The sequence below is a fragment of the Jaculus jaculus genome, unplaced genomic scaffold (assembly GCF_020740685.1).
Source record: "Jaculus jaculus isolate mJacJac1 unplaced genomic scaffold, mJacJac1.mat.Y.cur mat_scaffold_44_1_1196519_arrow_ctg1, whole genome shotgun sequence".
Lineage (NCBI taxonomy): Eukaryota > Metazoa > Chordata > Mammalia > Rodentia > Dipodidae > Jaculus > Jaculus jaculus.
Window position 1 is genome coordinate 960,098 of NW_025423497.1, and position 26,580 is coordinate 986,677.

Here is a 26,580-nt window from a genome sequence, read left to right on the forward strand (position 1 = left end):
TTTGCCTTATGTGAAGGTAAAGTTTCTGCTGTGCTCCTTTCACAGTGGAGGGTCCCACTTCAGGATCTTCTTTGCACTGTGGGGACAAGGGGAACCTCAAGACATCAAGGGTCCAGATTTGAGGGCTGGTGGATGGGGTGAGTGACGTGGCACCAGAGCCTCAGTGTGTAGAAAGAAGACATAATCTGAAGAGGTGGCTCAACAGAATCTTTTCTTTGGAAGCATGAGGATGTGAGGATCCCCACGAGACCATTTGAGTTGTGCAGTGGCTTGATTCAGGTGTCCCCAATAAACTTCGGTATTCAGAATGTTCGTCTCCCCAGCTGATAGCAGTTGGAAATTAAAGCCTACAGGAGGAGGTATATTGTCAGTGTTTGAAACACTCTCATGTTGCTATGGTTCACCTTATGTTGGCCGGGGGTTGATGTCCACCATCTGCTCATGCCATTATTTCCCCCTGCCATCATGGACCTTCCCCTCAAGTCTGTAAGCCAAAATAAACCCTTTCATCAAAAAGTTGCTCTGGATCAGTTGATTTTATGCCAGGCATATGAAGCTGACTTCCACAGTAAAGCTGGTACTGAGGAGTGGTGTGATTTGCTGCTAGACACCTGCCTGTGTAGCTTTGTCCTTTTGGAGCTGATTTTCAAGAGGAATGTGGAAGGATTTGAAACTTTAGCCTAAGAGATACCTTACAATGCTGTACATACAGCGTGATGGACTATTTTGTCACAGTTGAAAGACCTGAATGCAGTAAGAACTATGGACTGTGAGATGTAGCTTATGCGAGTGAGAAAGAACTTTGCCTGGACTTGGCTACAGCAGTTTGTGTGAAAAGCTTGCTGTTATGCCCCTGTCCTGAGAATTTGTGCAGACTTGTTTTGCATAGAAATGGACTGGTGTGAGTAGAGGGATATAGAAATGAAACCTTTGTGTGGAAACTTCTGCCTGTTCAGCTACAATTATACAAGATTACGTTCTTTCAGACTGCGCGATCTGACCTGCACTGGGGAAACAGGAAGAATGTAGACACTCTTCAAGGGGACTGAGTGCTCAAGAACTCTCCTCTTTCAAAGTCTGCATTATTCTCCCCTGGATTAACAAATTGGCACTCTGCCTGGTATTATGGAGTATAAAAATGCAGGAAACAGAGGGTCATTGAATTGGTAACATGGTCTTGTGTTTTGGAAATGGCCGTAGCTGTGTGAAGCAGGATTGTCTGCATGACGATATGATGAAGCCATGAGGATGGACTGTGGCTTGTAGAGGATTCCCAGTGCAGATGCCGGGACCATGAGATGGATGCTAAGGAAAGCTGCTGTTTCCAGATGAAGTTTTCTAGGTCTGTGAGTAGCCTAGCTGGAGGGGTGGAATGGGAACTCCAAAGACTTGTTGCTGGCGAGAATTACTGGACTTGGAGATTTGTCACTGATTAGAGTTGTTGAACTTGGAGCTACAGAGTTTAATGTTTGTCCTGGTTGTTTTCAATCTTGTATTGGTTGAATATTTCTCTGCTGTGCTCAGTGCCATCTTTTGCAGTGCAAGTGTTCATTCTGGGTGAATATCGGTTGTGTGTGCGTGTGTGTGTGTGTGTGTGTGTGTGTGTGTGTCTCAATTAAAAGACTTTGGACTATGGGGACATTTGAACATCATTAGGATTGGGGACTTTTAAATTTGGCCTGACTGCATTGCATTTTACATCATGCATGGTAATCAGTTTATGGGGGCAGGGGCAGAATATGGTGGTTGCGGGGCTCCTTCCCGCTCAGGTAGTGCTGAGGGAAGGACCAGGCCTGCTGGTTCTTCCCTAGGGTTTGAGGGGATGATGAGCCTCGGACAACTCAGAAGCCTCCCCTGACCACCGGAGAAAAAACACACTGAGTCGGGAGTCTTTTCCATGCAGAAACAACTCGTTTTATTACTCTGAGCAGTTGCCTACATCATGTTGGGGATGAAGGCAGGGATGTTAGGATGGGGGAAGAGGTAAGGGCCAATAGTAAACTTTAACTATTGAAATGGTAATTACAATTGCCGTGCAGAGGTAGCAGGCCAGAAGCCATTAGGCATCTTGCTGAGTCATAGCTGGCCAGAGACAGGTCGCCAAACTTTAGCTAGGCTCAGGAAGTTCCACTAGGCCTCACGCCTGGGCCTTTCAGGGCCCAACAGGTGGTTTCATTCAGGTGTCCCCCAGAAACTAGGTGTTCTGAATGCTCGTCTCGCCAGCTGATAGCAATTGAAAATTAAAGTCTCCTGGAGGTGGTGTGTTGTTGAGGCTTAGCTTATTTATGGATGTTATAGCCAGTTTCCCTATGCCAGTATTTGGCACACTCTCTCATTGATACTGTCCCTCTTATGGGTGCTAGGGGGTGATGTCTGCCTTCTCGTCATGCCATCTTTTCCCCTGCCCTCATGAAGCTTCCCAAGTATGTAAGCCATATTAACATCCCCCCCCCCTTTTCCCCAAAAGCTCTCTTGGTGGGTTGGTTTATGCCAGCAATGCGAACCTGACTACAAGTTCCATGCCCAGGACCAATATAAACACATTGACATGGCTGTGCCCATCCTTAACTCCAGTTGTGCAAAGCAAAGTCTGGAGAAGCACATTACATTAAGTAGTTGCAAGCTCTTGGATCAGTAATAGACTCCAGGTCAAGTCAGAATGTGTGGGAAAATAATGGATGGGGACACATAACCATTCCACTGGTGACCACTGGGTATACTCCAGCACCCATCATGCCTCATGGGCACGTACACATGCATATACCCAACACATCACATACCACACAAAGCAAGCCACATTATTAAATTCTACACACACACATACATACACACACACACACACACACACACACACTCACACAAGAAAAAGAGTGCTTAGAGTGAGAGACGATAAACAGCTGGCTTAAAAGGAACCTAGGAGATTATAGGGTTCCATCGACACGCATTACAACAGTGGAGGATGAACGAGCTTTTTTGGTTGGGTATCATGGTTGGTGTTCTGCTGTGGGCTGTTGCCTTCTCCTGGAAGTTTCCAGCCCATGAACCAGGGCCTGACAAGGCAGGGCAGGATCAGGCAGGAAGCCCTGCAGCTGTTTTGTTCTTTCTTTCTGACCCTAGTCCAAATTTGTTCTCTTAGTTGAGAATGATGGCTTTATGTTTATAATCTCAGCACTTGGGAGTCTCAGGCAGAAGGATGGGCCCTAAATTATAGAAATATTGTTTCAACAAGCAAACAACAATAACAACAAAATTAAGTCAATGAATTGCAGACCATTAAGCTGTTTCCAGTGTGCTAATGGAATGACAAATTACGCTTTCCATGTTTTCTTCCTTGTTTATAATTTGCTTTTTGCAATAAGGTCTCTAGATATCCCAGGCTCCCATTAAAATCTTCATTCTCCTATTTCATGAGTAGATGGGATTATTGAGCTGTGCCACCACACCCAGCTCCCATTTTGTTTTGTTTTTCATATTATTTAAGGTTAATACCTAAATAATCACTGGCACGGTTGGGCACAATGAGGGGTCAGAGTAAAGCTTTGTCAGAGAACAGCCATGACGGTTGAGTTCTCTTGTCAGTGGCTGCATGCACATTGCTCTGACTGAGCTGAGGGCTTTCAGCAGAGCATGCATTGTCTGTGCTTCCTAAGTCTGACAACCTTAGATTTGGAGAAGCCTTCAAATTTTGCAGCTTATAAACCCTACAGCTAACATTCATATGTTTCTATGCAACACAAGTGCTCACACTCTGGGACCCTGGAGCACTTCTCGTCTCTCCACCATTTGACGCTCCTCAGCTGGCTCATGGTGCTCCCAGTGCATGCTGCCTGTTTCTTAAAGTACTTCTAAAGCCCTTCATAGTTCATTTATACTTGCTTACCAGGAAGAACCACATGTATGAAGCAGTTCATCCTGAAGCAAGTTTTAAATGATTCAGAAGTGGGGAGAGGTTTACAGCTCAGCCTCCTACTTGGCTCCAGTAGTACTTCTTCTCCTCTTTGTTCAGAGGCTGGCCATCCTCTCCCTAGTGCACTTGTGCCCTGAGGTATTAGGATTAACAAGGATAGACAGTGCATATAACTGTCTAAACAGAACTTAAGAAGAGGTGAGGTACCAGGATAACACATGTCTGTCCAGTAGCAAATAATTGGTCACAGATAGCCCTGGCTGCTGGAGTCCACACCCTGTCTATAACAGGTATCTTATCGTTGCTGGACAAAACAGTAATACCATTTATAGAAGGAAAGGGTTCATTTTGGCTTACAGTATTGAAGGGTTCCTTTATCATGATGAAGAATGCATAGCAGGATCAGACAACTTCATGTTACATCACACCTCAGTAGGGATAGAAGGAGAGGCATTGTGAAGAAATACACCTCAACACCAACCTGAGTGATTTCTGTTCTCCAGCATGCCTCCAACTCCACCTGAAGATTAAATAGGATGTTTAATCACAAACACATAATTATGGCTATGAGGTACATAGTACATTTAAACCACCACACTGGCTTTGATCAGTGAGAAGGGCTCACTCCATCTGGTCGGTAGTGTCTGCTTTTCCAAGGTAGAGCCTCTATGGATTCAGATGCCATGTCAGGGTCCCTATGTTGATATTCAACACACTTCTGTGTATCAATCTCACTCCCTTTTTAAACGTTTGACAGGGGCTGGAGAGATTGCCCAGCTGTTAGGGCACTTGGCTTCATAGCTTAAAGACCCAGGTTTGATTTCCCCATTCCACACACTGATCCTCCTTCCTGTATCTGCAGAGTGCTGGGATTAAAGGTGTAGTCCATCATGCTGAGTTAAATGTGGGATTTTTGTAAATATATGTCTGTGTGTGTGTGTGTGTGTGTGTGTGTGTTTCTATTGTCTGTCGATGTATGTATGTTCGTTCGTTCTATCTATCTATCTATCTATCTATCTATCTATCTATCTATCTATCTATCTTTCTAATTTGTTGTTTTTCTAGGGTCTCATAGAGCCAAAACTGGCTTTGAACTGCTGATTATCCCATCTCTGCCTCCCAAATGCTGAAATTTTAGCAGTGAGCCTGATTCTGTCACCAATGAAGTTGTTGTGGGTTCATTCACTCATCATTTCCTACTGTCAGTGAGGACCCAAGTAGTTGGGACTTGAAGCACTGTTCAATGGCATGTACTGTGTCCAGTCAGACACTCAGAGAATGCAGAAGGCAGGCTTCTGCAGTCCAGGACCTCTGTGCATAATCACACTACCTATCTGTCACCTTGGATCTACCTCTAGAATCATTAACTTCCCTGGAGTTTGGGAATTTGGGGTTCTAGCCTCTGAGATGTGCCACCCTGTTTCAGGGATAGCAGAAGGATGTTCAGGAAGCCAGAAATGGTGAGTACACTGTCATGACCCAGGGCAGATAATCTGAGGGGATGATCAGGATGGGTGGTCTCTGCTCCCCATTTCCCACTCCTGAATTCCCAGGCCCAAATGCCCCTCTAGGGCCATCCTGCCCTTGTTCCTCTGGCTGTGTGGCAGGGGCTGGGCTGTCCAATAACCTGGCTCATGTCTTGCCTTGTGTAGGGACCCAAATCCTGGCTGTCACACTCTGTGGTTGGATTTGTCCTAGAATGGTGTGTGGGCCTTTGAGCCAAGTGAAGGAAGCTTTTACCCTATGTCTACAGCACGGTTGGTTCCAGGTCTGTGGCCAACTTGTGAGCAGCCGACTTCATGTAGGAGCCTTGAAGGGTGGCAGTTTCACAGTGTTTCTGAGCTCTCAGGCTCCAGAGAAGGCCTCCTAGATGCTTGTGGGAGGGCTGCCTGGTGCCTGTACTGCTGTGTTGTTGGGCTGGATACTCAGGGTCAAAGGACCATGACCATGGATCTTGGAGTCCATTGGGGCCATGTAGCAGCCAGAAAGGGTGGTTTGGTCAGTGCTCTACCCCTCCTGAGTAAAAGGGACTTTGGTCATCCAGGTGAACAAGGCCCCAGTAGTTGGACCTCTCCTATACATTTTGTATGCTTGCCTGGAAGTCAAGCCTATTGGCAGAGTAGCCTACTACTACTACTGCTATACAAAATTTTAAATTTCTCCTGCAATCAGAAATGAAAAATGCAGAGCCAGGCATTGTGGCACATGCTTTTAGTTTTAGCCCTTGGGAGGCAGAGCTAGGAGGATCACCATGAGTTTGATGCAACCCTGAAACTATGAAGTGAATTTCAGGTCAGTCTGGGCTAGAACAAGACCCTATCTCAAACAAACAACCAAAAACAGTTTGGTTTTGGTTTTGGATGTGATTACTTTTTCTGATCAACTTCATCTGTCAAGTTTGCTTCTAATACTAAAAGGAAAATATTTAAACATTAGGGCTAGAGAGATGCCTTAGCCTCTCTCTCCCCCTCTTTCTCTGTCAAATAAATAAAAATAAAAATTTAAAAAATATATTCAAACATTGAACTTATCAGACAGGAATGCCAGGTTGATAGCATTGGGGGAAAGAAAGGGATCCAGCCAGACAAGGAAAGTGCTGTGTGGAGGGGAGGACAAATGAAGTGTAATGTCACATACATGTGTGCCAATTTAAGGCTACTGTCAACTTGATCCTATAAGGAATTAACAGGCACACTTCTTGGGTGGGTTATGAGGGCCTTTCCAGGAATGATTAAGGAATACATTAAGACTTTCCCTCAGAGTTGTCAGCCTTTCAGGTGACAGACTATATAAAAAGAACCCCACCCCGCAAAATAAAAAAGGTCTTTGGTGTGGTTCCCTTTGCTACTTACTGGTACATGAATCTACCTTGTTGCTATCCTTAATGGACACCAGAACCCTTCTTCATCAGCCCTTCACCATGGACTGATGACCAGAAGTTCCGCAGGAATCCTCTAGACCTCCAGTGCCAGACTGGGACTGCTGAGGTGTCCAGTCTCATGCACTGGGCAGCAGCAGAGTTCTCGGACTCTCCAGTGTGCAGACAGTCATTGCTGGACTGCCTGTAATCCAATTTTACAAATAAATGCCCTTGTAATATATACTCATTCTATGATTCACTTTCATACAGAACTCTGACTAATACCGGTTGTGGTGCCAGGAGTGGGTCTAGAGAGACAGTTTCAAGCTTGAAGTTCATGAGTGGTCTCAGTGTTAACTGTATCTGGCTGTCCAAGTGTAATGCTACTAAAGACTCCCTCCTGCCTCAGCTTGCTAACATGGGGATTCATATAATTGACCACTTACCTGCAGACATGTGTCTGCTTTTGTCGCTTTGTCTGTGACACTGTTTCTATGTCTGCAATGGTCTGGCACTAAAAGGGAATGCTAAATTATGTCTGTCTCTTGGACAATATGTTCAATTCTCTTTGCCAGCTACCCACAATCTTCATCTAGTTGTGTTCTGAGCTCTGTCTGTGGACTCTGGCTTCTTATGTAGCCCCAGTCAAACCCTGACTCTAAGGAGGGCACATTTTCTGAGACAGCAGGCCTGTCTTCAACCTAAGCACCATCAGCAAGCTTTAGCTGCCAGACAGAAAGGCTCTGGAAGACAGCAGGGTGGTTAGTGCCATGGTTGTCTATAGGCTCGATTGAGGCTGGGAATAATGGAGCACTGAAGGAACAACAATGTTTACTGGGAGCTGTGGTGTTGTCTTGGTGGACAGGCACTAGAGTCCTTGTAACCCATCCATGTGGACTATGGGGCAGGGTGTGAAAGGAGATGGAGACTGTGGACATAGTGTGTTGGGGCACAGGAAGGTGATTTCTCCAAGTACACGGAGGCAAGTTGAACTGAAGAAACTTTTGTCCAACTGTTATGAGGGCCCTGTCTCTTGTGCCCCAGTGTTTACTGGACTGAAGCCCTGAGTGTGGAATCAGAGATCTTGGTCCCACCCCAGCCTCAGTCTCCCTGTGCAGCTGTGTCAACTCTGGGGTTGTGTCTTTATGTCCAAATCTCTGTGAGTTCTCTCTTTCTGAATCTTTGTGATTGTCTCTGCCTGGCCCCATCTATCTGTTTGTTCTCTACTGTCCTTTGTTTATGCTGTCATTGGCCATTCTTCCTCTTGTGTCTTTTCATGCAGTTCTTAGTGGTATTTCTGGAGAGGAGTCTCTCCTTTTGGGGTTCTTATTCACAGCCTGAGCCTTCGAGCATAGGTGGTGGCTGGGAAATTCCAGATGCATATAACCACAGTCTTGGAGCAACAGGTGCAGAGAAGGCAAGAAACAGAGGGAAATAGATAAGAGGCACAGACAGATCAGAAGGCCATGATTAGAACCCAAATCACCCAGAACTTCAAGGGTTTATGCCTTCTCCCGCAGATATTCTGCTACGTTGAGGAAGTTAACAAGTCATCAGTTATGGGGACTTGAATCAAGTGTCCTGTAGCTAGAAAGGTGGAGCAGAGGTGCCCTCCTCCTGTCTCCAACATTAAGTGGGGTACTCACACCAGGCTTTGAAGATTTTCCTTTATTTGCATCTCTTAAAAATCTGTTTATTTGGGGCTGGAGAGACAGCTTAGCAGTTAAGGCAGTTGCCTTGACACTTAATGACCCAGTTTTGATTCCTCAGTACCCACATAATTCAGATCACGTGGTGGCACATATGTCTGGAGTTTGTTTGCAGTGGCTCAAGGCCCTGGGGCACTCATTTCTTCCCTATATACCTCTCTGTCTCTCAAATAAATATATTAGTTAAGTAAATTAAAACGTATGTTTCTCTAATCCCACGTATGTGTGTGTGTGCGTGTGCACATGCACACCTATGTGCCTGTGGAGGACAGAAGACCTCAAAGCAGCTGTGCTTCACGCTGAGTGACTAATCCAAGGGCTTTGGATTCTCCTGGCTATGCTTCCCATTGGCCAAGGCCCAGTGAGACTTTGGAAGCACAAGCCATTTTTGTATCCAGCTGTAAGTGGGTGCTGGGGAATCAAACCTGGGCCTATAGACTTGATAACACTGATGCATCTACCCAGTCCTTGTGGTTCAGTTTTGGTAACTGAGTCAAAGATTAGACAGTGAGTGCAAACATTGGCATGTATGTTTGGAGTTCATTTTCATTAAGCGAAAGTCCTTGTTCTGTCTCTCTTTCTCTCAGATAAATAAAATAAGAAAAGAAATGAAGTTATAAAGATTAAAACAAAAACAAATGAATGGATACTGGACAGGTTTCTCAGTGGTTAAAGGTGCATTCTTCCAAAACCTGCTAACCCAGGTTCAATTTCATAGTAACTATGTAAAGCCAGATGTACAAATTGTGCATGGATGTGGAGTTTTTGGAAGCAAGGGGTCCTAGCTCTTCCATACACACACACTCATTGTCTCTCTGCAAAGGAAGAATGCAAAGAAAAGAGGGAGAGACAGGGCCAGAAAAGGAAATGGAGAAGTTAATTTTGGGTTTATCAAAGATGAGAAACAAAATAAAAGATGTGAAAGGCAGAATACAGTAATTACCCAGTTTCATGGAAAGTGTACAAAATATTTGCAGAAAAATGAACATTGCCTTAGCGGAATATAGATTAAATCCTAAAAGGGAGAGTAGACACAGAAACAAGAATTGTTCCAAAAATAGCTGAACCCAGAGGGCACAGGAAATATAGAGGTGAAGTTGGTGAAGAGAGCATCTCCTCCCACACACCACTTGGTTTCAATGACTCTGTGTTTGTATTGGCATCCCCTATAATATTCCTGGTTTACAAGACACTCTTTTCTCTCTTGATGATAGGCAAAGCATGGAAAACTTGATTAGTACAGGGTGTAGAGTTAGGATAGACAGGAAAGCTGACAGTGGCCTGGCAGCCCTGAAGGAGGCAGTATCCTGTGCCAGTGATTTTATTGACCCCTTGATAGGTCTCTCGTGTGTCAAAATGACACTGGTAAGTATTAGGGGGAGGAGCAGTGAGAGAGGCACTTGCATTGGAATGTAAGATTGTAAAAGCCACCAACAAGATGGCAGAGAGGGATGCCTGTGGCAGGCACATGACTTTGGCTGTGTCCACAAGCTCATTAATGTCTCTCCATTTTTCTGACTCAGGTGATGTCCATGGGGGTGGTGTTTCCTCCATCCTTGATCAGTCAGCATCAGGCGGGCCATCTGTTTCTTTGGTGGGATTGAATCAGATATTTTGGACTGTCACCCAAATGGGCTTTGGCGGGTTCTGTGGGAAGACACAAGCAAATCCGCTTCCCATAGTGAGGATGGATTCTAGTCCCTTCCATATTCTGTCTAAAGGATCTTGCCACCACACCAGGATGGGAGGGGCAATCTCTGGTGTATGCCAGTGGAGGGCGATGGAGGGTCTTGGGAGTTTTTGTATATATTGAAAATGTTTAAGGTAGTCAGGGCCACAATCAGCTGAAGATTGGGTGGGTAGGTATTGGGCTGTTTTTTTTAAGTTGGGCTTTTAAGGTTTGGTGTGTCTTTTCTATTACACCTTGGCCTTGTGGGTTATGTGGGATTCCTGTATGGTGAGCAATCTTCTATTGTATGCAAAAGGCTTTGAATGAAGAGCTAGTAAAGGGCAGGCCATTAGCAGTTTTTATTTGATGGGGAAGGCCCATGATGGCGAAGGTAGAGAGCATATCATGCATGAGGTTTTTTTTTTTTGTTTTTGTTTTTGAGCTCTCTCCTGTTTGTGCTGTGGCCCATATAAGGTAGGAGTATATATCTATTCTTACAAAGAGCTCAGAAGCAAAACAGACACCAACCAAAATCAATAACATGCTTTCTCGTATGGTTCTTGCCCGATAGTTGCCAGACAGGCCAATTTAACTCATGATATTTAACTCTTCCGTGACCCTCATAGGAGCACTCTATCAATCTCAGGGGATCCTAGAATGGCTCCATACCACTGTTGGTAGTGGTGCCCCAAGAATAATGACACAAATTGATGCCCTTGATCAAATCCGGGAGGGACCACGCCCTCCAAATGTTAGGCAAGAAACCTGATGTTGTCATAGCCCCCTTTTCCCTCTCTGATATCCCACAAATGTTGAGAAACCATTCCTGATTTGCAATCAGCCTAATAGGTTTCCCTGGTCAAATTGGCAACCACTTACCTAATGAAAAATGGGTCCCTGCAATACCTCTTTTAACATGGCTTCCACCCCACCTTTCTTCAAGAAAACCCATCGCTGGAGCCCCCTCCCCTCAGTTTTACAGATGGAGGGAAAAGGTGAGCAGCTATTGTCCTCTACTACCCAGGGGACCGGCCTCCCACCATCCACTTTAAGGAGCTTCCCGGCATATTCCCACAATAAAAGGAAGTGTATGCTATTTCTCTGGCACTCCTAGAGGAAGAAGGCCCTTTTAATCGCTTTTCAGATAGTATTTATGCCATTAACTTGCTCCCCTGCCTCACCCACTCACATAGCCAGGTAGATGAAAACCCTCTTTCACCACTGCTGATAAAAGTCTCCAATCTCATATGCAAAAGAAGCCCCTACCACTTTTACAACACATAAGACCTCACAGCCCCTTACCTGAGGGGAACACATTAGCAGACAGGCTGGCCTCCTTTGGAGGCTCAACAGACATCTTCATGGCCACCTTTGAGGAAGCTAACAAATTCCATGCTAACACCCATGTAAAATCATGCCTGTATATCCCTGGTGGGGATAGGGAGCCATGGTTGGAGCCAACTGAGGTTTCCCAGAAACTCTGAAGTGAGGCCAGTGTAAGCTTCTGGAGGAAGGAGAGTATGGGTTTAAGAGGCCAAGGAGAAGTGAGGCAGAGTTCTGTACCCAGGAAGGTTGTGGGTGGAATAAGTTGGATCTTGTTGGGGGAAATTTTGATCCCTGGATCAGTGAGGGAAGGTATTAATTGGTCCCTTAGTTCAGCTGGTGATGTGGAGATGTTTTTCCATACTAGGATGTCATCCATGTAATGATAGATAGTAAGGCTCCTATCTAAGTGTGGCTTTAGTGCTACAACAACTGCCTCTTGGCATATTGGGGCTATTGGCCATACTTTGTAGCAGAACTTTCCATTCAGAGTGTTTGGTTGGCCCTGAATTATTGACAGAGTGGGTTGAGAATGCTATTTTTCTCCTACACAAAAAAACAAAACAAAGAAACAAAAACAGTAATGCAACAACCTCTTAATAACCTGTAGGGCAGTCACTGGTCTCTTAAACTTGTGGACAGGCTTGCATCTGGACTTTTGGTGAATACCCCTGGTGCTATCCGGGATATCCATGGTCAGTCTTGGGGGTACAGGGGGATAGAAAAGAAACAATTCTTGATGTCGATAGCAAGAAGGTGGGTGTTAGCTGGAATAGCTGATATGATGACAGTCTCCATTGAGGGGTGCCCCAGATGAACATAGCTTTATTGATGGCCTTGAGATTTGTAGTAACCTCCATCCTCCTGAGCCCTTTTGCATTATGCACACTAGAGTATTCCATGGACTTTGTGAGGGGCAGATGTGTTGAAGGTGGAGGTGTTCTGTTACTAACTGATTTAAGATTTCAAGTTTGGCAGAGACCACTGTTTGACCCCGGTTGGCTCATCAAAGAGCCATTCTAGGGAGCTTTGCATTTAACAGTGGTCTTTAGGATTGGAGGAGATACCAGTGAAGGTAGCTGTCATAGCCAATCTCAGTGTACTTTCCCTCTATATTGCTGGCAATGACTACATCTAGGGCCTCAAGGATGTCTCCTCCTCCCCTCCACCCCAGAAGGTTAGTCATTACATTAGCCATTACAGGTCTAATAAGACATGTGGTTCCATCCAGGTCCTTCCATTTGAATACCTTCTTGGTCTTATCTGTTGGAAGCATCCATCTCTGTAGAGGGCTTCCCATTGAAGGAATAGAGGCTAGGCAGCCCAGATCAGCAGATATCACACCAGTCCTAAGGGGTGTTAAGGGAGCCCCATAGGCTCTGGAGGAGGGACATAGTCCATTGCACATGGATTCCATCCTCCCTGACTGCCTGTCTGAGTTTTCTAAGGTCCTTGACCTGATATGCATACCATTGTATGGGCCAATCCCATGTTGGTTGGGCATTAATAGGAAAAGCTGTGACTCCTTGATTGTATGTGTTTGTACTGTTATCTTAGAGCTTGCATAGTAGTTGTGTCATTGTCAGTCGGGGGGTGAATGGAGAGTGGTCTTGATCAGAAGAATTTATCATGTTGGGATTCTCTTGCCCTGTGTGACATGTGTCCAGAGGGGGGCATCCCAGATCAGGAGGTGGGCAGGATGATAGGGGTGGATTAAGAGGGGTGGGCATAGAGGAGTGTAGGGTAATTTTCTTTGTAATTTATTCTATAGCCTTTTCAAGGGAACTGAGGTCCACCACTGGCCAGTCCTTGGGACCCTCCTCATTAGTGTCATCATCTGATTTTGGCATGTGGTTGTCTTAGAAGGACCAATACATTGTCTAATAGCCTTTATAACTGGGAGAAAAGAGAAAGGAGGGGACTCCTTTCTGAACTTCACATCTCCTGGCCAGATAAGCTGTGAAGGTCCACATGTCTGGGTCATATGGATCCACAGAAATCATCCACGGGTCTATCTGGAGGACTTCCTCCCAAAAGGACATGGCTTCCTTCTGGGAAAGCTTAATGCTGCTAGCCAAGAGAAATGTTCATAAACCTTGGACTTGTGACTCCTTTTGGTTGGTGGTGACATTACCTATGATAGAAAAAGAGTGGAGATGCCAAGACCAAAGGGCAACATTTCCAAGGGCTGGATAGCACCAGGGGTATTCACCAAAAGTCCGGATGCAAGCCTGTCCACAAGTTTAAGAGGCCAATGACTTCCCTACCGGTTTTTAAGAGGTTATTGCATTACTGGTTTTTTTGTGTGTTTTGGAGAGAAATAGATATGGGGTTGTTACCAACACCCATGTGGGCTGTCGGGGTCCAGACAGAGGTTTAGGGGCCTTCAGTCAATGCTGAAGTGTGGCCTCAGCCAAGAGATGTCATTTGCCCATTTGCTGCATTTGGTCCCTCACGATGGTGTGAACCAAAAGTAAAGGAGGAAAGGGAGAAACATGCCAGCCCTCTGTTATACAGGCAAGGTCACAGGGGGCCCATGTCCCTCAGGGGGAGCACTCATCTATCCTGGCACATCACAGAAGGTTTCTACTCAGGCATTGGCTGTGGTTCCTTTCCACCCTAGGGTCACTGCACATCAGTTTCCCAGGGGCATCCATGGCACTGGTGCAGGGTCTTGAGTGTGATGGGAAGAAACACCTGGGAGACTGTGGCAGAAGACAGCTTGTTTATTTGTTTTGGGAATGGGCTTAGAAGTGTTCATGTAGTGGCTTTAAAAGGAAGGGGGTACAGGTCACAGGGGATTGTCTGTGTTAGGGCTGCTGGCTGATACCTCATTAACATATAGGTACCTTCTGGGTAAGTGGTAAATGGTCACATGGCCACGAAGAAACTGAAACCTAAGTCTTTTTAAAAATTATTTTATTTATTTGAGGGAGAGAAAGGCATAGGGAGGGAAAGAGACAGAAGAAGAGAGAGAATGAAACCTAAGTCTTATCAGGAAGTCAGGGTGCCCCAGGCAGAGGGAGGATGTGGGCTCTCTCCTGCTGGTCTTGAGGTGAGATTATTGGGGTTTAAGCCTGCTACAATCTCCTGTGGCCTGGGAAAAGGTACGGGATATGGGTCACGGGGGGATTGGGTGCGTGAGGGCTGCCCACTGATACCAAATTAAAATATAGGGTTAAATATAAAATATAGAACTTCCAGGTGAGTGGTAAATGGTCACATGGCCACGAGGAAACCAGAACCAAAGTTTTTAAAACTACTTTATTTTTTATGAATTTATTAAATAGTTTGTTTATTTGAAAAAGAGAAAGACACAAGGGAGAGAGAGTGAAAGAGAATGAAATTTAAGTCTTACCAGGATGTCCATATGCCCTAGGCAGGGGGAGGGAGAGGCCTCACTCCTGCTGGTCTTGAGGTGAGATTATCTGTGTCTAGGCCTGCTGCAACCTCCTGTGGGCTGGGGCACTTAGCCCTGCCTGACAGCTCAGGCCTGCTTAAACCTCCAGTGGCCCTGTGTCCTTAACTGTGCCTGACAATCAGGTAGGCAGGTTATAACAAAGTGGGAAATCTCCACCAAGGCCTAAGATGCTGTCTGATGACATTCTTAGCCCTTGGTTTGATGGAAGCTGAAGTCTATTCTTGCTTTCCCCAAAGGACTGCACCTGATCAACTGATAGTCACCAGGATTTTAGTTCAGACACAGGAAAGGGCAAGTGATGGGTAAATAAAGTTAAACCAAGGTAATTTGGCTCTGACTTGCAACATTTCATCTCTCTATGATCACAGGAGTTGGATCATTCCTTTCAACCTTGCTGGATGTAGATGTAGCACGTTCAGTGCTTTCCTGGGAACTCACGTTCACACCTTGACAGGCACTTGTCTTTCTCACCCATTTCTTGTGTCAAGGATACTGGTGATGGCACCTGGGAATTTTTGCCTATTTTACATGCACTTTGTCTTAGCAACACTGCAGTGTTATTATTTCTTAAATATCTTTATTTTTACATAAACCGTTTTTTATTTCCATTTCTAAAAGGAACAAGAATTTATTAATATTTAAAAGATAGTAAAATTATCTCAGAAAATAGACATTTGTTAAGATACATACAAGCTACTGCTGAAAATCTTATTAAGTTCTTGCATAGGTCTACCTAAGACTTGCCTTTCATGGCTTCCCAACCAAATAAGTCATTTTAGAATGAAAGTGGAGCTTGATGAGAATCTTAGAAGAAAAATACTTGCCAACTGTTTTACAGCCTTGCAGATGCTTTCTGAGGATTCTCACACCATGTACCTAATCACAGAAGAATTTCCTAGCTACAGTGCCTTTCCTTGCCTGCAATCTATTATATCTAGCAGAGTATGTGTTGAATAATGATGAAAACTGACCCAAGAATCTTAAGTGTCCCATATACACTAATGTGTCAAAATGTGATTTTTTGTTTGTTTTGTTTTGTTGAGGTAGGTCTACCTCTAGCCCAGGCTGACCTGGAATTCACTATGTATTCTCAGGGTGGCCTTAGACTCTTGGCAATCCTCCTACCTCTGCCTCCTTCCCAAGTGCTGGGATTGAAGAAGTGTGTGACCACACTCAGCCAAGTGTGATATTTTAAGAGCTGAAGACTGGAAGGCAGGAAAAGAAATTGTGGTAGAATGTGGAAATAAGACATCACACTGTTTCGAACTACATGTGGCAGCCCTGGTCAACTACTGCTAAAAGCCAAACCAGTGACACCAAGAATAACAAACAGGTTCAGATTCTCTTCCAGAATATTCTTTGTTACTTGGATATTCTGTTAGCTAGGATTTATTTTATTTATTTATTTATGGCTTTTTTTTTCTTTCCTTTTTTAGTTTTTCTGAGGTAGGGTTTTACTCTAGCTCAGGCTGATCTGGAATTCACTATATAGTCTCAGGGTGGCCTCAAACTCATGCATTCCTCCTACCTCTGCCTCCAGAGTGCTGGGTTAAAGGCATGCACCACCACACCCGGCTAAGACTTTTTCATTTTTTCCCTTATAAAGTGTTTTTTTTTTTTTTTTTTCTTTCCGATGTAGTGTCTTCCTGTAGAGTCCCAGGCTGGCCTTGAACTCACAGCGATCTTCCTACTTCTGCCTCCCCAGTGCTGGGATCAAAGACATGTGCCACCATGCCCGGCATAAAGTCTTATTTTAAAGTGATTTAACTGCTTCTCAAAGAGGAAGTGAACTTAAAATCTGTTGGGGAGCAATTTAAATAGTATAACTAGAAGAATATTCAAGGAAGTCACTAAATAAAGACCAGATTTCAATTATGAAAGACCACTGTTTCTTTGAGGGGAGAATTCAAAGCTGTTTTGGCTTGTTTCATGTTTGATTCTGTGGGAGGCAACAGAAAACAGCTAAGCAGGATATAGAAAAACCAGCCATGTATAATAATAATAAGCACATGGCCCTCTTCTGTAAAAAGTCTGCACAGATGCTGTGTTATGTTTTAATGTCCATGAACCTAAGCTACTCATGTGCAGCTAGGTGGATGGGAATTGGAGTAGCATTCATGATTTCTATCTACATCATCATATGGAAGTATGCTTAATAAAAGTAATTACTTTAAAACAAACTAAAAAAAAAAAAAACAGGGATAGATTCAACTGTACCCTAAAAACAAGGTTTTGCCTTCTCCCGATTAGTTTGTCAGTGTAAAACTGCAGCTTTAAACCATTGGCAACTTCAGCTCTCTGCTGCCACCTGCAGCTACTTCACAGCCGCACCAGAGCCCAGGACAGGGGCGCCTGGATGTGTGCAGCCTGAGCTCAGAGAAGCCAGCCTGCTCCAGGACCTTCCAGCTCTTTCTGGTGAGGTTACATCCATCAAACACTAGGTACCAGACATGATCCAGGACCTGTTGCCAGAAGTAATTCCATGTGGAGTGATCAGCAGCTACATGCTCCATGAAATAAAATGCCCCTCCAGGCCTGAGCACCCGGAGCACCTCGCAGAATCTGTTCCGGGCTCTCCACCGAGCACAGCACCAGGAGCCATTGGCCACTTGGTGCATGTCCTTCCCCGCCGCCACCACGAAGCACTCAAACTGCAGGTGCCGGCTTTCGGCAATGCTCTTGAATAAGAACTTCTCAAAGTTGGGGTTCGGGTCAACACACGCCACCATGCAGCGGATAGAACTTGGAGTTGGCCCCGGTGCCACAGCCCACCTCCAGCAGGGAGAGCTTCCCGGAGGGACCCCCGAACTCGTGCAGGTTGCTGAAGAGCTCCCACTTCCTGCCGGCCATCTGCTCATTGTACATCACCGTGAAGCATGACAAGAAGTGGGGGAACAATTTTTTGCATATCCAGCTCCACAAGCCCAGAAAATGGAGCACGTAAACAGGAAGGGCCAGGATGCGGAGAGCCAGCTGGAGGATTGAGAGGGCGAGCTCCACCTCCCTTTTTTTTTTTTTTTCCTGACAGTATTTCACTCTGTAGCCTGGTCTGACCTCAAAGCATCTTGATTTATAGCCGTGTACTCTCAGTGCCGGCTCAGTAGCCTTTGGGGAAGTGAACTGCCAAGCTCAGGCTGAGCCTGGCACTTGGCATGAGCCAAGGAACTATCTGCAATTCTGCCTTCTTTACTCCACCTTGTCCCCTTGCATGTAACTCTCAGTGACAGATTGTGGGAGCATGCACAGTATTGCTCAATGGGTCTCCACTTTAGGGTCCTTGCATGCATCCAGAGTCCCAGAGCACAAATAAAGAATTCCCAGGGGGAGAAAAAGAGACACCTATAGACTTGAGGTTCAGAGTTGGTAACAGATGTGGATAATAAGACACAGTTGGTAAACGTTCAGACTACAGGTAGGCCCCAAGGCTAGTCAGTGTGTGCAGGGAGGGTGAAATCCCTTTGCTCCCCTACTTCTCTCAGCTCCAGGTGTCAGATATGTTTTTACACTTTCCATAAGACTGGGCACTTTCTTTCACATCTTTCTTTGGTCTGGTGTATAGAGAAAATGCTGGGTTCATCTGGAGATATGGTTCAGAAGCTGGGAAGATTGTGCTGAGGCTATTTCCTTCAGTCCCTGCACTAACTCCCGGGCTTGGTCCTGATGCAAGGGGCTGTCCTAGATTTGGCTGAAGACAGGACTACTGCTGGATTTGACAACAGGTCCATTGCTGGACTTGAGTGTAGGTCACTTAGGGTTGGTGCAGGGGAAGCCATAGGCTTAGAGAATCAAGGAGATAAGGGAATGTGGACTTCACATCAAACCATGCTTGTGGAAAATGTAGCCCTAGGTTCTTTGGGAGTTTCTGCAAATTGATCCCTTTATATATTTACGACACTTTTCTTGTTTAGCTTTTGAGGCATAATGTAATTCTGTAGGAAAGGCTGGCTGGAAACTCCCACCAGGTCTCTGTCTTTATGTATTTTGTGTGACACACTGCATTGGATTAGAGTTGTTTCCATGAGTGTGGATTAATGAGTGCATACTGGAGCACCAGCAATTTACCCATGGCAACGACTACAGAAAATAACCCCTGTCCATCAACAATCACTGATTGTCACTAGCTCCTCAGGGAGGTTTGGGTTACTTGAATCCCTCCCTCTCTGTGATGGAATATTGATGAGCTAATCTTGTGCAGGTTTCCATAGCTCCTGTGTGTTCATGAGCACAGTGGGTGCCTTGTCCAGATGACAGTGTTCTACAGAACTCCTGGTCCTCTGATTCTCAAATTCTTTCCTCTCCCTCTTGCATGATGTGCCCTGCTTCCTGGAGGGAGTGATATACATATTCTATTTAGGGCTGAGGTCACAGAGGTCACCTATTCCCAGAATCTTGAAAAGTCTCGAGTCTCTGCATTAAATGCTGCTCACTGTAAGAACAAGTTTATCGGCATTAACTTATTGGTATAAATTTGAATACTTAGAAAGCATCTATTTTATTATGTAAAAGTGAAAATATGCTTATAAACCTTATATTGATGATCTAGTTTCAAAAATGATTTTGTGTAAGATGTGTAATTCTAGAATTATCACTATACCTAGGTGCAAACTATTCAACAGTACACTATTAACAAAAAGAAAGATGTTAGCCCCAACATCATCAGGTACAGTCACTTAGGCTAGAATTACTGTGACCCTGAGGAAGATTAACAGTGCCATATATATATATATATATATATATATATATATATATATATATATATATATATATATATATATAAGCAAAGTAATGAACCATCTATTTTGAAATAAAGAAAGGCTTTTCAAAAAAGACTGTACTTTGAAAACTGATTATTTATTGACATGTACAAGTCTGAAATGTGATCCCTATCTCACTCAGTATAAGTGAATCAAAGGTCTAATGTTTTTTTTTTTTTTGTTTGTTTTTGGTTTGTCAAAGTAGGGTCTCACTCTGGTCCAGGCTGACCTGGAATTAAGTCTGTAGTCTCAAGGTGACTTTGAACTCATGGCAATCTTCCTATCTCTGCCTCTCGAGTGCTGGGACTAAAGGTGTGCGCCACCGTGTTTGGCTAAAAGTTCTAACTTTTTAAAAGATCTTAAGTGATAGTCAAGCATGATGGTATATTCTGTTAATACCAGCACTCTGTCAGTTTTGTGCAGTGTTTTGCTTGTTTGTTCCAGTCTAATTTCAGTATATGTGCTGTTGAAGCAAGCACTTATGCCTTATCTTACAAAGCAAACCTGTGAAATGGTAATTGGGTTCTGACCTTCCCCTGCCTGAAGCACAGGCCTAAGTCTTGGGGCTTTCCTCGTTTTCGCTGTAGACAGGGCTGATGCTGGGGCTGAATGCTTTTCACTAAGTGACAGAGGTCACAGGGGAAGGCTTTGGATAATCAGGGACAGAGGAATAAGGCATTCAACCCACACCTTCCCAGGGGACATGCGACCTTCTCTGGTTCTCTGGGTATGTCAGTGCTTCTGGATATTAGTCCCTTAATCCTTTCCCTGTTTATGTGTTGGGTGGGGGGAGGAGCAGTGTCTCATTCTATAGCCAAGATTTATCTGGAGCTCACAGCCCAGACTTGCATGAGGATTGCATCAATCCTCTCACTTTGCCTTCCATTACTGATATTTACACACGTGGTCCATGTCCTTGACCCCTTTTGTTCCTCATATCTGTCTCTGTCTCTGTTCTCCATGGCTTACATGTATGACAATAAAAATCAGTGTGAAGTCTTGTTTGGGAATGCACTTGTGCTGGTTTGGACCCCACTCAAATAGATGCTTAGCACTGAATACAAAAAATGAAGAAATTAGGGTCAGCTGTGCTTATAGGTCTCACCTCTTCCTGTCTCCCTTCTGATCCTCCTAGATGTTCCCCCATCCATGTCCTGTTAAGGTGAAACATGGGAGAGGCCCAAGACCTGGGTTCAGTCTCACTTCCAAACGAGCCATGGTGCTGCAGGTTCATAACCCAGCCCCTGTTGAGGTTCAGGAGAGACAACCACAAGGTACAGACCAGCCCAGGTCTAGAGATATTTCAAGGCCAACTTGGGCACCTAGTGAAACTCTTCTTTGAAATAAACAAAAAACAGTTGTGTACATTTCACTGATATAACTGAAAGGGGTACAGTTAGGGTGACTGGACCCCTGAAAGTAAGAAAAGGGGGGCCAGGAAAGTCTTCACTTTATAGAAATCAAGAATGATCTGTCTTCTTACTCTTGCCTAATATTCTACACCTGTTTTCCTGAAACAACCAGGATCGATCCTGGGCGGGAGGTCTTTCATAGGACTTAAACATTGTGGTTGGTCAAGTTCGGTGCCAGGAACTTGGTGTCAGGGCTAGCCTGTTCCTGAGACAGCCCCTAGCCCTTATGAACCAGCTGTCCCTCTGGTTCACCTGACCAGAAGACAGCCCACCACCCTAGCTCTTACTCTCCACATGGGCTCATTTACCCCCTCCAGCTCCCCACATGGCAGGAACTCCTTGAACCTTCTTTTCTCTCTCTTCAATTTTTCCAGCCCTCCTCGCTCCATGTACCTCTACCCATGTGGCTGCCTTTCCTTGGCTCTCTACTTCCATCAACATATGTAATAATTTAACAGTTATATTTCTCAGCCTTTTATTTATTTTTTTTTAAATGACACTAGCCAAAGACTGGCCTCTTTATTTTTTTTTTTCAAGAGACTGAGAGCAAGAGTGTGTGTGAGAGAGAGTTGGCATGCCAGAGCCTGCAGCTACTGTAATTGAACTCCATATGCTTGTGCCATCTTGTGTGACCTTGCTTGCTTGTGTCACTTTGTGTTTCTGGTTTACGTAGGAGGTCGGGAGTTGAACTCAGGTCCTCAGGCTTTACAGGCAAGCACCATTACCACTCTGTTATCTCTCCAGCACCATAGTCCTTTTTACTCAATTTTTTGATTAAACTTAGAAGTAAACTAGCGTTTGGTGTTCATGGACTTGAATGGTCCCCTAACATCCTGTTACAGAGCACATCTTTAACAAGGCCCTTGCCTTGTGTTCATTCCCATCAAGTCTTTGTGGCATCTCAGACAAAGCATTTCTCACTCTAAAATTATGTTTTTTTTTCCCCTCTTTTAAAATATTTTTTAAATTTTTATTTACATGAGATAGAGGGAACGAGAGAGAGATTGGGCTTGTCAGGGCTTCTAGCCATTGCCTATGAACTCCAGATGCATGTACCACCTTGTGTATCTGTCTTACCTGGGTCCTGGGGAATCAAGCCTGGGTCCTTTTTCTTTGGAGACTACTGCCTTAACTACTAAGTCATCCTTGCAGCCCTAGTCATTTTTTTCCCTTCTCACAAATAGAATGATGCTCCTACATGATGGCCAGTGTAGTGAACAGCAGCAAGGCAAGTGTGAGGAGTTTCATTGTAAAGAGCAGAGCTGCTATATAGGACTCCTCTAGGACTCTGAAACCCAGAATAAGAGTGGAATAAGGGAAGGGTTAGTTTGCTGCATAGTAAGGGAAACTGATGCCAGGAGTTGTGTATTTATTGTGTGAGTTCCCCATTGCTTGCCACCATGGGAAAATAGGCCACTTTCTTGATAATCACATGTTCCAGGGGGCTGTGTCTTTACTGTGCACATCAGGTTCTAAAACACATGGGAGAGGCATTGGCCAGTGGTGCTCCGCAGTCTCTGAGGATGGCTATGAGGGACTAAGTGGTCTGTGGATAGAGGATCTGTGTGAGCAATGCAGGCCTTATAGGTAAATGGAAGAAGTCATGGTGGGAAGGAAGGTATGGGAGACTAAGTTAAAAACAAGGGACCCAGCTTAAAGGTCAGTGCCTACAGAAGGGGATTTCCTCAGGTAGGATTTGACTCACTGTGAAACTTAAAGCCCACCAACAATGCAAAGAACTCAAAGTGATGTCAGACTACCCACTAAAAGGCCTGTAAAAACTCACATCCACCAGAGGTTGTGGATGTGGAATTTTGGAGTATTAACTCTCTTCTGCCAATATATAATAAATCTGAGTTCTCTCGCCTCTCTAAGTAGCACTCTAATAATTTGAACCTAAGTTATTTTCAACATTGCTTACCTTAAACTCTACCTGCCACTAGCCTTGAGGGTGCCACTCACCATGCCGTGGCTAATCTGTCACTGGTCTGGGGGCATGTTCCGTCATCAAGCAGAGGTGTAGGAAGGCTTCAGGGTGACACTTAGTGTTGGAGCCTGTGGTGTTATGGATCCAGATTCATGGGTGCTTGTAATTTATGTGCATGGTTGTAGGACTGTAACTTAATGCCTGGTCATGGGGCTTTTAGGAAATGATGACTGCAGCAGAAGTGTAGGGTGGCTTGGGAAGTTGGTTTAACCAGATAGTGTCAGAGCTGAATGGAAGGGACTTTGGTTAGCCTGGATTGTCAAGCCTCCTCCTCAGGGAAGCTGATCCTTCCTCTGTTCCCTGAACCCTCTTGCATCCCCTCAGGGAGGCACAGCCTGAGCTCAAGGCCACAGCCCAGTCAGAAGCCTGCTGTGTGCTTCTGCTTCATAAGGGGCCATTTACCTCAGCATCTATGATTTCTGTGGCTCTGAATCTCTTTACTCTCTTTAACTCTCCTAGTATAAGTGTATGGGTGTGACTGCACTATGTACTGTCACTGGCTCATCTGTCTCTAGTATCTCAGTTGTTTTCAGAGCCTATTACTTTTGAAGACTTTTCTTAAAGACCTGGGACCACTTGGTCAGGGCCTGGGATCAGGATTGCCACTTCCTGGCTTGACCTTGAGTAGGCAGTGGCCAAAGAGATTTTAGTGGAAAAAGTGTAATGGTAGAATTATCACCATCACAAGGTGCAAATTATGCAAAAGAACATTAATAACAAAGCAGCAAGATATTGGCCCCAAGATGGTCACACAGGCTGTAACTATTGTGACCCAGAAGTGCACTCAGTCATATGAATAAAAACAAAATGATAAGTGATTATTTTGAAAAAAAAGACTGATATTTTTACATGTGTAAATCTGTACCAAACAACCCTTTTTGTTTTCTCAAAAGCTTCTCTTGGGCTGGAGAGATGGCTTAACGCTTAAGTGCTTGCCTGTGAAGCCTAAGAACCCTGGTTCGAGGCTTGGTTCCCCAGGTCCCACGTTAGCCAGATGCACAAGGGGGCGCATGCATCTGGAGTTCGTTTGCAGAGGCTGGAAGCCCTGGCATGCCCGTTCTCTCTCTCTCCCTCTATCTGTCTTCCTCTCTGTGTCTGTCGCTCTCAAATAAATAAATAAATAAATAATAAAAAAAAGAAAAGCTTCTCTTGGTCAGGTGATTTCTGTCAGCAGTGGGAACCTGACTGCAACAGTAAAGGTGGTACCAGACTAGTGGAATTGCTGCTAGACACATGACTATGTTTTTGGCCTTTGGAAGGTGAGTTTCAAGTGGAATGTGGAAGGATTTGAAAAATTGGCCTTAGAGACACCTTGCAGTACAGTAGTTACAGCTTTATGGAATATTCTTGCCAGAGTGGGGACCTGGAGACCTGGTGGTGAGCTGGGCAGAGAAGCCTGTTGACTGGGTGGTCTTGGAGGCAGGTAGCTGTCAGTAGGATCGGATGGTTCTGACTGGTAGAGGAAGAAGTGGCTGGATGGGACAGTGCAGGCCCCTTGTGGACCTAGTGTTGTGGACCATTTTTGACAGTGCTTACATGCCTAAGGTCAGTTTCACCAGGGTTAATCCAGGTTAATCTCTCTATCAGGTGCCCACTCTGCCTAGGCTGTATGCTAAACAATGCTTAGGATCAGGTGCTTACTCTATCTAGGCTGTATACTGAACAATGGTTAGGATCAGGTGCTTACTCAATCTAGGCTGTATACTGAACAATGGTTAGGATCAGGTGCTTACTCTATCTTGGCTATATACTAAACAATGGTTAGGATCAGGTGCTTACTCTATCTAGGCTGTATACTAAACAATGGGTAGGATCAGGTGCTTACTCTATCTTGTTACTCTATCTTGGCTATATACTAAACAATGGTTAGGATCAGGTGCTTACTCTATGTAGGCTGTATACTAAACAATGGTTAGGATTAGGAGATTAGAGATCACCCTTAGCTCCCAAGGTCAAAGAGCAGGTGCAGATCATGAGATCTCCTTTGTAAGAGATAAGAGAACACCCTTTGCTCTCAAGGTCAAAAGATCAGCTGAGGCTCCCAACATCTCCTCCCTTCATTTTATACTAAAGAGTGGGAGACTCGCTATTCAGCGTTGGGCTTTTAACCAACTGGGTGAGTAGTGACCTGACTCCTCCCGTGGGCTGTCATTTTTTTTGTCCCACAATCTTGGCCCTTGGTACCTTTTGGGGAGGGGAGGCAGGGCCTATGTGATCATAATAGGTGTGGTACCAACCTCCATGCAAGGCAGGTTTTACTCTCAGGGAATTCAGAAGTGGTCAGAAAGTGACCTTCCCTTGCGGTGCTTTGCCTCGCACCCATGTTGGTGCCCATACCATACTCACTTTATTTTGAGTTGATATGCATAGGTCTGAATCCTATGCAGCTCCTAAAGGAGGGAAGTCAAGGACATGTTCTATAATGCATACCTCTTCTTCTCCTCTTAATTTTTTAAAGGAAGTGCTGTGCCTGTCTTAGGTTGTCAGAGGCAGAAGGACATCCTTACCCGTCTCTGACTACCAGTCGGATAAATTTAGGGAGAATTAGTATAAGGTCTGAGGGAGCCAAATAGAATTTCTACTCATTTGAATCTGCTTTATCTTCTTCGTACCTTGTATGTGCCCTTGTACATGCTTTACAGTAATGTTTCTTTCCTTTAATTCAAAACATCTCACTATGCTGGTCTTAGAAAAACACAGTGGAATGCCTAGACCATGCCCTGAATATGAACTCATAATTACTTGATGTAATTTTATATTTTAACTAGGTGGCATGCTTAGCAACTAAGTGTTATTGACTAGAACTATGATTTCTTTTTTCTCCCAGGTCATCAGGTCTAATACAGGAGGGTCAGGAATATAGGTCCAGTAGAGGTCACTGTAAGCAAGATGTAGATGGCTCCATATTATCAGGATCAACAGTGTCCTCTTGTTTGATCTCGTGGCCTGCATACTGGACCAAGCGTTCTGGCAACCATCTGGCTCCATTTTCTCTCTGTGAAGAAATACAAGCAGATCCTCATCCCCATATTAATACAGGGTCAGGTCCACTCCATTTGTTAGTCAATGGATCTTTCCACATTACTTTAGCATAATTAGTCTTGGTTTGTGCATGCCAAAAATGGTCAGTGGCAGAAAACCCTTTTGCATCCAAAAGTAAAAAAATTAAAATAAGTAAAGTATGATTTAACTATTCTGTTACTGATCCCTCTGTAATTTCCCCCTTTTTAGTTTTTGTAACCTTTTTTTTTTTTTTTTTTTTTTTTTGAGGTAGGGTCTCACTCTGGTCCAGGCTGACCTGGAATTAACCTGTCATCTCAGGGTGGCCTTGAACTCATGGCAATCCTCCTACATCTGCCTCTCGAGAGCTGGGATTAAAGGCGTGCACCACCACTCCAGGCTGTAACCAGATTTTTAATGTTCTATTTGCTCATTCAATGATACCTTTCCCTCCAGTAACATGCTCAATATTAAAGGAAGAACAAAAATGCTTAAGTCCTGTACTTGTATATCCTGGGCCATTATCTGTTTTCAGTTG

At 44.6% G+C, this 26,580-nt stretch overlaps 1 protein-coding gene across 1 annotated transcript in view; it reads left to right on the top strand.

Annotated features, from left to right (window-relative positions):
- The first annotated feature begins 5,253 nt into the window (after positions 1-5,253).
- The window catches only part of LOC123457407 (zinc finger protein 420-like), a 51,657-nt gene continuing 30,330 nt past the window's right edge, over positions 5,254-26,580 (top strand). Inside the window, exon 1 of the mRNA XM_045141332.1 lies at positions 5,254-5,367. Within this exon, the coding sequence (XP_044997267.1) occupies positions 5,347-5,367 (21 nt within the window). The 5' untranslated portion in view covers positions 5,254-5,346. The remainder of the gene's footprint in view (positions 5,368-26,580) is intronic.